The 14,001-nt window shown below is 43.6% G+C and overlaps 1 protein-coding gene across 2 annotated transcripts in view; it reads left to right on the top strand.

Annotated features, from left to right (window-relative positions):
- Positions 1–11,897, top strand: part of PKP2 (plakophilin 2) — a 56,349-nt gene extending 44,452 nt beyond the window's left edge. Inside the window, exons 7-13 of one of the 2 annotated variants that reach the window (XM_081212040.1) lie at positions 4,174–4,291; positions 4,681–4,842; positions 5,658–5,831; positions 7,265–7,418; positions 8,237–8,426; positions 10,331–10,406; positions 11,058–11,897. In XM_081212040.1, coding sequence (XP_081068166.1) covers positions 4,174–4,291; positions 4,681–4,842; positions 5,658–5,831; positions 7,265–7,418; positions 8,237–8,426; positions 10,331–10,406; positions 11,058–11,126 — 943 coding nt within the window. In that variant the 3' untranslated portion in view covers positions 11,127–11,897. The remainder of the gene's footprint in view (positions 1–4,173; positions 4,292–4,680; positions 4,843–5,657; positions 5,832–7,264; positions 7,419–8,236; positions 8,427–10,330; positions 10,407–11,057) is intronic. The other variant, XM_081212039.1, reaches the window with a different exon arrangement.
- Positions 11,898–14,001: the final 2,104 nt, after the last annotated feature.

Genomic DNA, 14,001 nt, shown 5'->3' with positions numbered 1-14,001 from the left:
AGAGATCTGCAAAAGCTGGTGACAGAGCACACAGGGAAACCTGCTAACAAACAATTTACCTAACTACTTGTACATCTGCCAGATTACAAATCCCTAATTAGTTCTTCCTTTTGTAATAGCTGATACATTTGCTGCTCAGGTGTTTTTTAAAACCTATAGCCTGCAGCCTATATTGCATAAAGAAGACTATATTGTTGATGTAATGGTACATTATGCATAACACACCTGAGCTGCTCTTAATAAAGGTTTTAGACTTGCAGAGATAACAGCTGGGCTAAATTATTTGACCTGCTTTCCAGCAAAAACAAAATTGTAGTAATTTTCAGCGAGGGTAGGATGCTCTTGCTGTTAAGATAAGACGACAGAAGATTTTGAAGTTCTTCTTTTACACAGTTTTGCCAATGCTTTGACCAGTGGTGGATCTATATGGTGAAATTCAAACCTATGCAATGTCTGCTTGAGAGTGACACTGTGCCATGTCACATACTGTCTTTCCAAGGGGAATTCCTGATATTAGCGTAGTGGCAAATTTAGAAGTGCAGGCTCCCACACTAGTGGGCCTGGTGTGGCACAACAGCAGAAGTCATTGGGCAATGTCACTGCTCCCCCACCCTTTCTGCGCATGCGTGCTCCTGTTCCTCCATGATTTGCCCATTAAAATGGCCAGAAAGAACAGTTTGCCTGTATACCACCCCTAATCCCATCAGTTCACACCCACAACTTTCTTGGTTAATGGAGTTGCAAGCAAATTTCTGGAGAACAGTTAACACAGTAATGAGCACAAGACTTCCACCATATTTCCAGAAGTAGGTTTTACATCGTGTGAAGACTCAAATATAATACGGAAAGTAACAGTTAGGGAAACAGAACAAATTGCCATGTGAATGCAGCCATACACGCAGTTTATTGTAGGCAGAATTTGTGTAAGTCTTCGACAAGCTCATTAAATAGTAAAACCAATTTTGTTAGATGGTTAGGCAACAAGCATGTCCCTTTTGATTTCACTCGCCTTGCCTACCCAGGACACGATGCCTGTGTGTGTGTGTGTGTGTGTGTGTGTGTGTTTCTCCCTCAGCTATCAACACAGCTGCTGTTATAGAGGCCCAGTACCTGATTTGCAGGAACACGCCTCTCTGTGTACACAGTTATCATTTCCTCATTTCCTACAACTGATATTGGAGCGAAGTTTGTGAATGGCACAACAAATACCAGTTTCTTAATTATATACTGCTCCTCTCAAGGTACATCAATATGTTTATCCCAGGGGTAGGCAACCTGCAGCCCAATCGCCTTCTCAATCCGGCCCATGGACGATCTGGGAATCAGCTTGTTTTTACATGAGTAGAATGTGTCCTTTTATTTAAAATGCATCTCTGGGTTATTTGTTGGGCATAGGAATTCGTTCATTTTTTTTTTTCAAAATATAGTCCGGCCCACCACATGGTCTGAGTGCAGTTTTTTATTGTTGAGCTTGCTTCACTTTCCAACTGTGGAATAAATTTGGGAAGCAAAGTAAACTTATTTCCTTAGACATTCAAAGTACTAGATAGATGTTTGACATTTTGCCTTTGTTGTGGTGTTTGTGTTAATTACTGCATAACTGGCACTGTGTCCAACACAAGGCTTTCTGTTACACTATAAACACTAAAGAATCTGATCTTCTCTTTGGCATGAAATATTCATTCAAATTGTAGGGGTTTAAATTTTTTTGTTAAGGCTTACCTCCTTAAAATGTTCTGCCTCAGCTGTTAAACAAGCCGATTTACACAAAGCAAGTCCTGCTCTTTCTCTCATGCTCAGATCTCAACATCTTTGTTCTGTAGCCAAAAAAGCAAAAACAAAAGTACCAGGAGAGGCTGGGAGTTGTATGCCATCTTCCAGCTGCTGAGTTGGGTAACAAATGTAAGCTACTAAAAAAGCACGTAGCAGCTTGTTCACCATAGCACAAGTCCAGTTTTGAAACATGTGTGATAGATATACATACCAGTAAGTCAAACTCCTCCTTTTCAGCCCTATGTCTCACATATCCCCACATCACCAGGTGGTACCATCTGCCTTGTTAAAAAAAAAAGTGGCACAACACTGTTCCAGGGATTAGAGGAGGGTAGTGTGTTTGTGACGTCACAGATGTTAGCCAATATGTGCTGTTCGTGGCTCAGCATTTCCCATTCAAGCTGAACCACCCAGAAAATCAGCAGAACCATTGTATTTCCAGAGCCATGCCCCCAGAGAGAGAAATGCACGTGTTGCAGAGCAGCAGGGCCACTGTCAATATCTCTGTTCTGTAACTGCAGCTACTCACTTTGTTTTGAAATCCGCCCACTGCACTGCTCTTCAAGCATCAGTGCTGAAAACTCCATCCCTATCGTTTTTGTTTTATTTAGCTCTGGCATACCTACAAAACTCTCTGTGTGTGCATGAGCAAGGCCACGGCAAACATGCTACTGTCAACAAAGCTTGCAAACTGGCAAAAGAAAGAACATGTTCTTTCCAGCAGGCATCTCTGTGTAAAACAGAGCACAGTGGTGGCTGCTTTTGGGCTAATAATGATCTGGAAGTTTATAGAGAGGAGAAGAAGAAGAAAAGTCCTCAGGGAGTGTTAGGAAGTACAGTTGTACCTTGGATCCTGAACGCCTTGCGAGTTGAACATTTTGGCTCCCGAACACCGCAAACCCAGAAGTGAGTGTTCCAGTTTGTGAACGTTCTTTGGAACCCGATTGCAGGAGCCAGTCAGAAGCCACACTTTGGTTTCTGAATGTTTTGGAAGTTGAACCGACTTCCGGAACGAATTCTATTAAACTTCTGAAGTACCACTGTAACTAGGCTAGGGCTGACCGAGAGGAGAGCTCAGGAACTTCAGTTGGTTCAGAATGCAGTTTTTGCTGGGGCAGGAGATCAGAAGACACTACTCTGATCCTTTATCAAGGCTTTCCCTATGGTTAACTGTAATTACACCACACTTTGCCATTTGTTAAAAACTAGTGTTTTAACTTGCTTTAGTGATGTATTTTGCCTTCTTTTATTCATGGGTTCACTGATGTGAGATTCTGATTCCCCCCCCCACACACACACACAAACACACACTTTTTAACCTTTATTTGTAAAGAGGTAAGCCAATCAACAGGAGGCTGAAGAAAAAAGTTTCTTAGTGTCATATTTTCAGCCCAATCCTATGTATATTTACTGATGAATACACTTTGCGGTCTTCAAAGGGGATTGCTCCCCTATAAACATGGATTGAATTCTCAAGAGGACGTTTGCAGATAACATGATACCTATTAGATACGTGCTTGCTTTAATGAAACACAGGAAATAAGTTCAAATCCCCAATTATACACCAGTTAGGTACTTTAGAGTCGCAAGGAGGCATAAACAGCTTTGCTAGAGGGGATGTGGCTTCCAAGGCACACTGTGGCATATGTGGTGACCTTGCCCAATGGTGGAAGCTTTGGGGGATTTAATTGTAACTAGAATCAACCTAAGAACGGACTCCTTCATCGAGATGGACCCTAAATCGTGTGTATTTTCTTTGTGCTGCTGTATTGTCTGTTGTATGTTGCATCAATAGTGCTATGTAGCTTCCAGTGGTACTTGCACATTGACTAGTAAAGAGCTTTTGCATAATAATGGAAAGCAAAAATATGGACCAAATTGCTGGAAACATCCCTGTAGATCCTATGTCTTATGGTAGGAAAATTCTTGCTGTTTCTGGCCTGTTAGAAATTTTTAAGGAGCTTGGGTCAGGATAACCACCCAAGACACAACAGCATTTGGATGAGTTATAACTTTAACAACCCAATTCTTGGGAAGGTGTGCCTGAGCTCATTGACTCCAGTGGGCTTAGGGATGCCTAAGTCTGCAGGGTCAGGCTGCCCATCTAGGGTAAACAACACAGCTCTCATCTTTACAGATTGCATCATCAGTGCAAGCAAAGCATTGCATTGGCGTTCCCTGCTGGCTGTTTGAAGAGCTGGTTTCCTCCTGTATAAACCAGAGCATTTTCAGTGCTGAGTTTGCTTTCCTGCCTTTTACGTGTATTCTTAAGTAGCAACCTGAAGTTGGAGCCCTTCTGCACAGGGACTAGCACCCTCTGCTACAGAAACAGAAACCTGTCATAGAGCTGAAGCTGATTGTACAGCATCCTTGTAACCAATTTTATTTCCCTTTTTGTAGAAACATGAGCTCTGCTGGCCCTGAAGGGAGGAAAAAGATGAGAGAATGTGAAGGGTTGATTGAATCGCTGGTGTATTATATCCAAGGCACCACCGCAGACCACCAGCCAGATGATAAGGTAAGCTTTCCAAATGAAGGGATTTTCTGAGTCTCTAGGACAGAAATAACCAATGTTGTGCCTGATGTCAATGGCCTACAACTCCCATCATCCCTCACCATTGACCATGCCAGCTGGGGCTGATGGGGATTGTGGTGCAGCAACATCTGGAAGTCACCAGATGAGGGAAGGCTGCCCTACTCAGGATCCAGAGCTGACCTGAGACATTAAATGTTTGGGGCGCTTTTCACCTGGGCTACCACTGGAGAAAATCAAGACAGCAGTGCAATGTTCTGAAATTCTAATGCCAGACATCTAAGCGCCAGTTACAAAAGTGCATTGCAGGTCTTTAGCGATTGCTTCCAGTTATTTACACAGCCAGAATAATGCACATTTGTTTTCCCATCCAGGCCACGGAGAACTGTGTGTGCATCCTTCACAATCTCTCCTACCAACTGGAGTCCGAACTCCCTGGTAGCTATGCACAGAATATCTACATGCAAAGAAGAAATGTTCCTACTAGTGACAGCAGCATTGGATGCTTTGGAACAAGGAGCAGAAAAGCGAAGCAGGTAATAGAGGGCTGTTATTTGGGGGAAGGAGCTTCAAGCAGCCTAGTGTGCAGAGGACACGTTTTGTATGCAGAAGGTCCCATTTCCAGGTAGAGTAGGGCTGTGCAAGACCCTGGTCTGAAACCCTTTAAGAGTGCTCCTGCCAGGCTTCTCCAGAAGCATCTGCTCTGAAGGCAACAACATCCAGATCAGGGGGAGAGGTTCATGGCAGCTCCTGCCACAGCTGGCAATGTGTTTCATTGATTCAGCTACACAGAGCGAGGAAAGTACCATATTTTTCGCTCCATAAGATGCACCTGACCTGTCCCTAGTTTTTAGAGGGGGAATGCAAGAAAAAAAATATTTTTAAAGGGAGCGCTGAGCAGAGCCTGTATGCATCCCAGGCTCTGCTCAGCGCTCCCCTTTCACGAGCCGCGTGGAGCGCCAAGAGCTGGGGGCTTTTCCCGCCTGCCTCCCACCTGCATTCACTCCATAAGACACACACACACATTTTCCCTTACTTTTTAGGAGGGAAAAAGTGTGTCTTATGGAGTGAAAAAACGGTAAAATAGACGGCCTTGTGGTCCTTTCTGATGCTGCGATGGACTCGCGGACAAAATGGTTTGGCTTAACATCTAGTACCTGCTGAGCTTCATCCTGCAAGGATTTTCAGACAGCATTTCACTCTGATTCAGGGTTACTGATTTAGGATTGGCAGCCCATTGTTAGGAGGCATTAGCGCTGGGCTCCTTTTGGTTAGATCCAGAAAGGTGAGCCTTACTGGGGGTGGTTTTAACTGTTTTGTTTCTGGTTGTTTAATGCATCTGCATGTTTAGCAGCAGCAGGACCTGCCGCTCCCTGAGGAAAAGAGCAACCCCCGAGGTGTTGAAACCCTCTGGCATTCCACCCTGATAAGGATATATCTGTCCTTAATAGCAAAAAGCACAAGGAACTTTACCCAGGAAGCATCGCTGGGAGCTTTGCAGAACCTCACAGCGGGAAGTGGACCTGTAAGTAGAAAGAGAGGGATTCACCCTTTTATCTTTCTTTCCTTTCAGCCCCTCCCCTGTAGTTCAATATGCTTTTGATGACCTCATGAGACGGATTTACAGTTTCCTGCTGTATTGGCTCTCAATACAGAGAGCCAGTGAGGTGTAATGGTTACAGCACTGGACTATGACCTGAGGGAGAACTACTTTTGCCTCCTTGATCTTCCAGTAAATATCATCTGAAGAAATGCTTTTCACATTGTTCAGTAAAGGAGATCTGATTCTAAACTTTCAGGGCCAGAGTCAGGGGTTGGAATTGTTGGGCCCCCATCTCAACAGGAAGCTCCACTGCTGATTGCCAGAGCTCCCTTGTGCCAGTGGTGGTCCTCTCTTGCCATGGCTACCTCTTCACCCACTTCATCTCTCTGCCTCCAGAGGGACAGGGCCAGAGAACAATGGAAGAGAGGCAGCAGAAGGAACAAGAGCTGCCACCAACTCATTTGTCTGCCATTTTCTCCCAAGGCAGCAGTGGAAGATAGTTACTAGAAGCAGAGGCAGAACAGGGCGGCAATTGCAGGAAGGAAGAGAAGGGGGCCCCTTGCCAACAGACACGCACACAAACCTGAGGCCATCACTGTCCCCTGTGCTGTGCATTATATATATATATATATATTTCTACCCCATCCTCTTTCAAAGGAGCTTCAGGTGGCATGTTTTTATCCTCACAACAACCCTGTTCAGAGAATCTGTGATCCTCCAGAAGCTGCTGGACTCCAACTCTCATCAGCCCCAGCCCAGATGGTCAATGCTTATGGAGCTGTAGTCCAGCACAGGTTCCCTATCTCTGTCCTAGTCTGATATACCGCTCCATGCTGGATCTCACATCATTCTCCTGCTGTGCCTTTGCCACTTAACTCCGTTCTCCAATGTTAGTTGAGTAGCAGCCATCAGTGCTGCTGCATCCACCAAAGAAGTTTCTTCTGAGACCAGCTGCACTATTTCTGACCAGGCTATTCCCTTTCCTTATCTGCTGTGCGTAGGGGGCAGGCGGCAATATTGTTGCGGGAGCACCTTGCAAAGGCTGAAATGGAACTGGGACATCCTATTAGGTGTCTAGTACAGCTCTGGAACTGAATTAGCTCTAATGTCTCTCAGTGGCATGCAATGAAATTATAATTGGTTTAGACCAGTTTAGCTGGCATGGCTGCACCCAAAAAGATCCTGGGAACTATAGTTGGATATGGGAGCTGAGAATTCCTTTCGCTTACCATAGAGCAGAAGCTGTCCTTGAGAGAGGGAATGGTTTGTAAACCTGCCATGTCTATGGTGTAGACACGTTTGAACAACATGGTGTCCTCCAGATATTGTTGGACTACAACTCCCATCATCTCTGACAACTGGCCGTGCTGGTGGTTTCGCTTATGCCTGAAGAAGCTGTGTGTGTTTTCTGACAGATGCCATTTGGAGTAGCCCAAGTCATTGTCAAGAAGGCCAACGGTCTCCCAAGTATTCGAAACATGCTGCATGTGAGCTGTCCAAGTGTTAAGAAAACGGCCGTCTCCTTGCTCAGGAACTTGTCTCGCAACACCTCGCTGCAGAATGAAATAGGTAAATAAATGTGCAATGACTGGCCAAAATTACTTCAGTGTCAGATTACTGTTAAATGCATTGTAAGTATATAAAGAAAGCTGAGCTTGATGAAAATCCCCTTCCATTAATAATAGGAATAATAAAGGATTGCCTTAATAAACAATCACAGCTGCGTGTGTGGACTTGATTCATCTTAATGTTTTCTATCTGGGATGATAATGGAAGTTCAGTCTGTGTTGTTTCATCTGTGCTGGTTGTTTCCATTAGCTCTATAATAGCATTCAAATCCTGTTCACACTAGGGAATCAAGATTGGACTGGCACCACTTCTGCTGTGCCCCACTCCAGAACAAATAATCCTGGCACATTTTAAAGTCCATAGATGGTTTAATCAATCAAGAGGAACGTTTTCACCTGGCACCTACATATATGTAATGGCAGTGCCAGTGAACCTCTCTGGGGAGAGCATTCCACAAGCGGGGAGCCACCACAGAAAAGGCCCCCTCTCATGTTGCCACCCTCCGGACCTCTCATGGAGGGGACACCTTTAAAAAGTCCTCAGATAATCGCAGGGGGCCCTTCTACTCATCCTGGTGAGTGGGGCCCTAGATGCACAGTGGATCACTGGTAAACAGAAGCCAACCTCTGGATAAACCTAATGAAAAAGTGCCATGCCCCATAAAGTTTTTGTGGAGTAAGCATCTTTAAAGAAAACTCCATCTAAAGTGTTTTGCAAATTAAAAATGCTGAATATTACTTGCTGGATACTGTTTGAGCAGACAGCTGCAGAGCTTTAGACTTGAGGATTCTAAGGGCACATCATGTTTCACCTTCTAGCCAGAGAAGTGTTGCCAGATTTGGTTGCCGTGCTTCCAGATGCTGCCCCAACCTCTGACATTGCCAACGAGACCACGGCTTCCGCTTGCTACGCTTTATACAACCTGACTCAGAACAGCTCCCAGAATGCTCGGCTTCTCTTGAACTCTGATGGCATCTCAAAGGTTCTGAACATCAGCTTAAGTGACAGGTGAGCCACTTTCATATCTGCCTGCCCCCCCGCCCCCCAAAAAAGCATAAAATAAGCAGTGTCCCCAGCATTGTCCTGCTGTCCAGAGATCCCTGTGTGGTATCCCGGCAGTGCGAAAGAACTACCTTGTTTCAGGGCAATACTTGGCATGCTCTGCTGTGAGCAATTACAGTGGTACCTCAGGTTAAGTACTTCATTCATTCCAGAGGTCCGTTCTTCACCTGAAACTGTTCTTAACCTGAAGCACCACTTTAGCTAATGGGGCCTCCCGCTGCTGCCGCGCCGCCACCTTGCAATTTCTGTTCTCATCCTGAAGCAAAGTTCTTAATCCAAGGTACTATTTCTGGGTTAGCGGAGTCTGTAACCTGAAGCGTCTGTAACCCGAGGTACCACTGTATTTGTTTAGGTTGGCATCAGCATGCAATTGAGTTTAGTGAGTGGTATAATTGATATAAAAACATTTCAATACTTTCAAGAGGTTGCACTCAAGTGATAACTACATTTCCTTGATACTGTTTCTGCCTGCAGTTATGTGGTCCAGTTACTGTATCCCTTTGTTTTCTTACAGAATCACTGGCATTGTAGACCTAGTTCTCAAACCCATGCCAGTGTTGTGCCATTTCCAACTTTTATATATTCCTAAAATGCATCCATTTCAATCTCCCTCCACTGGAAATATTTTATTTTCTCATTTCTTCTTGTTTTCCCTTTCTGCTTTACCTTTTTCTTAGCCACACTTCTTTACCATGGCATTTGATACTAGAGAGAGACAGATATTCATTCCTATCCTCTTGAGTAGGGTTATTTGCTTTCAACTGATTTTTAAACTGTATTTTTAAATTTGATGTAATCCACCCTGTGATCTCATGGTGAAGGGTGGATAAGAAATTAATTAAATAATAATAATAATAATAATAATAATTATTATTATTATTATTATTATTATTATTATTATTGGGGATTTCATCTACCTAAACCCATTGAAGTTAATGGAATCTAAGTTAATCATGTATATTTAACTTCTCTGTTTTGCATTACTAGCATTGGATACAACCCAATAATAATTGCCCCTCTTTTATTCTTGATTCTGCTGGGGGCGGGGCTTTTCTGTGTCTTATTTTGCCCACATTTCTTCTTTGTTACATTCCCTCTGTTGCTCTCTGTTGGTTTACTGCAGCATGTGCTCCTGCTCTTTTTCTTTTAAATATCTTCACACTATCTTCTCTAAAGTCTCTTTCCCATTTGCCTTCTCATCATCTTGATTCTGCCAAAATCCCTTCCTCCTTGCTAAACCTCAGGTTATGATTTGTATTTTGTGCCTGCATCACCCCTTCTCCAACTCCCCTTTCTCTTTGGCAACTCACTGCTTCCTGAAATCCACCTTAAAGACCTCCTCCTTCCTCTGTATATACCTACACAGACATTGAGTTCCTCTTCTGGGCTTGGTTCAAGGTGGCCTTGCCAAGTGAAATTAGGTGAGCAAGTACCAAATTGAAGGTCTTCTTGGGGTTAGTACCTCTGCTATACAACAGCCTCCACAGAGAGGCTCACCTGCTGCTTTATCCATGGTCTTTTTAGTGACAGGTGAAGGAAGACCTTTTTATTCACCTGGGCTGTGTTTTAGATCATCTGTCTAAACTATTTTAAACCCAGGGAATGGGCAGCTGTATAAATTTAATGAGCATTAAACTAATAATAATCTACATGTCTCGTTCCTTGTGCTTCTTTCCTTTCCTACCTTTTAACCTAGATTCCCTCCCTCTTCGTTCCCCCTTTCTGTTGTGTACCTTCCTGTGTCTTTTTGAGACGCAATGCCCCATGGGCAAAGCCTGTTCTTTTTAACTTAGCTGAGCTGCTTTGCAAATAATGCTGATTGCTGTTGTTGTTGTTATTCTCCTCCTTAGCAAAGCCGGCAGAGCTGCCTCCATCCTCTTGTATTCTTTATGGTCTCATACCGATCTCCACAGTGCCTACAAAAAGGTAAGCTGTCAACTAGCTCTGTGGCGATAACCTTCCTGTTGGTCACAGTTGTTGTTTTTCAATTGATTTTAAGTATTACAGGTCTGTTTGCAAAGTCAATTCTCCAACTGCACAATCCTAACCATGTCTACTCTCAAGTAAGTCCTTATTGGATTCAGTGGTGCTTACTCTCAGTTAAGTGTGTTAGGATTGTAGCCTTAGTCCTCAAGAGACAAGCCAGTGACACATTTTCTCTGATTTATACTTCAGTTTAAAAGTATAATCGTTAAAGAAAAGTTCAGTGTTTCATAATAAAATGAAGCAGTTTCTTCTCTGAACTTTTAGTCTGTGTTTTGTACCAAAAAGTAATAAAGGTAGTCCACATTTCATTAAAAGTATTAATTTCCTGTCTCCCTTTTCTTACCCAAATATCCTGCAAGTTCTCCAGAAAGCTGTTTGCCTAGTAGTGTTTGCATATCTTCCTCCAAACCACGTGGTCAGCTCTGTAGAGAGGTCTGAAACCAACATCGTTTTCTGCATCATGCACAGATCCATCTTTCCCAAACCACCTCCGCTCCATGTGTTCATGGATGACCCTGGGTTCTAATATTGTGAAAGCAGGAGAATTTAAACTCTTTTGGTTTAATCTCTCTTATTTTTTTCATTTACAAGGCTAACTTTAAGAAGACTGATTTCATCAATAACAAGACAATAAGAGCCTACAATTCACTGAAAGACTGAAAAGTAGGCAACAAAGTCCTTCAGGACCGATGAGACCATGCAGGAAATGGTATTACCATATCTTCAGCATTAACTCACCAGCAAGAGCTGCACGGCATCCTCCAAGAGACTGATTTTATACTTCCCAAAGGATAACCAGAAGAAAGTGCCCCCTCCCTTCCCAGATAATATCTGCCTTACACCACTGCTTCTTATTCCTTTTGAACTCAAGACTCATTTGCAAATCCTGCGGCCCTTCAAGTTGCATCAAAGTAAATAATTTGAGTACCAACTCTGATATTTACAACCATTCACACATTATATGTTGGCCCGCTTTTGGACAAGGAGCAACTCAGTATCCTGGTTTTATATTATGAGAAACTAAATAACCAAGGAAAATGGGATTTCAGAAATTTCTATGATTTTTTTTTTTTTTGCTTGCTGTTTTTTGCTATGCCTAATTACTAATCAGTGCTTCCTACAAAACTGCCCTAGTCTGCAAGATCTGTTGAAAAATGGAGGCAGATTCTTTATAGACTGCTTTTGAAACATTTTCCTGGGCTGTTGTGGGTTTTTTTTAGCGTAATGCTCCAATGACCATTGCTGCATATGTGTGTGTGTGTTTTTTGCTAAAACCTAACTTTCTAGCAATGTGGAAGTGAAAGAATGTACCAATGGAGCTATTTTTAAAATGCCTGTGAACTTGGGGGTTCCCCTTTTGTATTTCTTTTAGACAGCCACACTTGTGAGTGTCCCAAATCACAAGACTATTCAGTTTGAGGACTCAACCAATTCATGTTTCGTGTGTGATTATTTATTCCCTTTTCCTTAAGTTTGCCAGCTGGACAGGAAAATGTCCTGACTTGCTGCAGTAGCTTGGTCTGCAAAAAATGGATGTTTATCACAGCATAGAGATAGCATCATCGCTTGCTAAAAGAGGTGTTCAGATGACCTGGCTCACATGCTCAGAGAATGGGCAGGCCAGGAGGGGCACAAGAACTAGCCCTGCTCCCTTCTAGCAAAATGTTTACCAGCCACATCCCTCCATAGCTGTCAAGTGTCCCTTATTTGAAGGGACAGTCACTTATTCCAGCGCCATGTCCCGCTGCTGTCCCTTATTGATGGATGTCCCTTAAATGATGTCCCTTAAATTTCAAAGGAAGCAGCTCCTCTCCCTCCCTTCCGGCCAGGGAGGAGGGAAGCTCCAACTGTATTGCTTGGCTGTGTTGCTCACCCAATAAGAAGTCTAAGAACAACTGGAGGGTGGAGCTTGCATGCCTTGTGTGTGGCTAGTTAATGCAAGCTGAGGGGGGTTTTGAATGCTGGACGCCATTTTGTTGCACGTGCTGCTGCAAACTTTGCAGTGCAAAGCCAGGCCGGGGAGCCATCTTAAGTTGAGGCTGCATAGGCCTTGTGGTGCATGTGATTCAGATTCTATTCAGTTGAACCTCTGGTTACAAAGTTGGTTGGACAGTGTTCTCGAAGCTACCAGCATGAGTTTGACCAGACTGCAGGAGGACAGAAAGACTGGAGTGCCTGGAACAGGTGAGGCTGCAGGTCCCTTATTTTGGCTGCTGGGCCCTTATTTTCAAATCTGTAAGTTGACAGCTATGCATCCCTCCAGCATGTGAGCATTCAAAGAAGGCCTCTAGGAATGTACCACTGGAGGTGCATGTGTGCTGAATGCAGAGACAGTGGGGCATGGCTGCCAGGCACTTTGGCAATGGGACTAGTCTCTATCAAACAGTATTGGAACACATGGGGGGAAGGTCACCTGAAACCACCTTCAAGTTGGTGTTAAACAGGAGTAAGGAACCTGTTAGAAACAAATAGGCAACCCTGCTTTTCACCTGTGCCTTTAGGAGCAGGCTTGGTCTTCCAGCTTTTCAGCCAGGTTTTGCAGCAGTGCCTTATAAGAGCCGCTTGATCTGCAGCAGAAAATGGCAGTTGAAGTTTGTCTTCATGCTGTGAATCTGCTCATTCTTTGCAATTGAAGGCGCAAGCGCAGAGGCCAGCTGAACATCTCGCAGCCCTACAGGAGCATGACATTCTGAAATGAAGCAGTCCAGTCTTTTCCCCTTGCTTTATCTTCCTGCCAGAATAAGTATGTTCTACCACATTTCTATGTACCTTAGGTTACAGACGCTTCAGGTTACAGACTCCGCTAACCCAGAAATAGTACCTCAGGTTAAGAATTTTGCTTCAAGATGAGAACAGAAATCATGCTCCGGCAGCACAGTGGCAGTGGGAAGCCCCATTAGCTAAAGTGGTACCTCAGGTTAAGAACAGTTTCAGGTTAAGAACAGACCTCCTGAACAAATTAAGTTCTTAACCCAAGGTACCACTGTATCACTGCTGCTGTTAAAGGCACAGGAGCAGGGAAGTTGACAAGTTTCTACTACTGCAACAATTAGCAAGAGTGCAACTCGATGAGCGAAACTTCATCCTCTTCTTGCATGAAAATTGCCTGCATTCCCTTGAGTACGGGCAGAAGCTGCTTTCTTTTGGTTCATTTCAACCACTGGGAAAGGTTTTCCCTGCTCATTTTCTGCATGGCATGCAGCTGTTAAAGGCACAGGATCCAGGGTCATAAAAAAAGTTGGCAACACAGCAGTTGTGTGCTGTTTCCTATATCAAGCAAATGAAAATATGGCTTGTTGGTTTTTCTTCAAAAAATGAGAAATATGATTATGAATTTTTTAATCGCCCTTGACACTCATCTCAAGTGGTGATTACAAGCATACAATTAAAACTGCTAAAAATGGTATTGAAAACAGCTCAAAGAAACCTTGAAAGTAGGTGTTCATGTTCTATTGTTTATAAACCTAAGGCAGACACCTTTTCATACAACTGGAAAAGCTTGTTGAAACAAAAATGTCTCAGTGATTTACAGAAA

The sequence above is a fragment of the Podarcis bocagei genome (genome assembly GCF_964188305.1).
Source record: "Podarcis bocagei genome assembly, chromosome: 10".
NCBI classification, from domain to species: Eukaryota; Metazoa; Chordata; class Lepidosauria; order Squamata; family Lacertidae; genus Podarcis; species Podarcis bocagei.
This window is presented reverse-complemented; position numbering and strand designations above follow the sequence as displayed.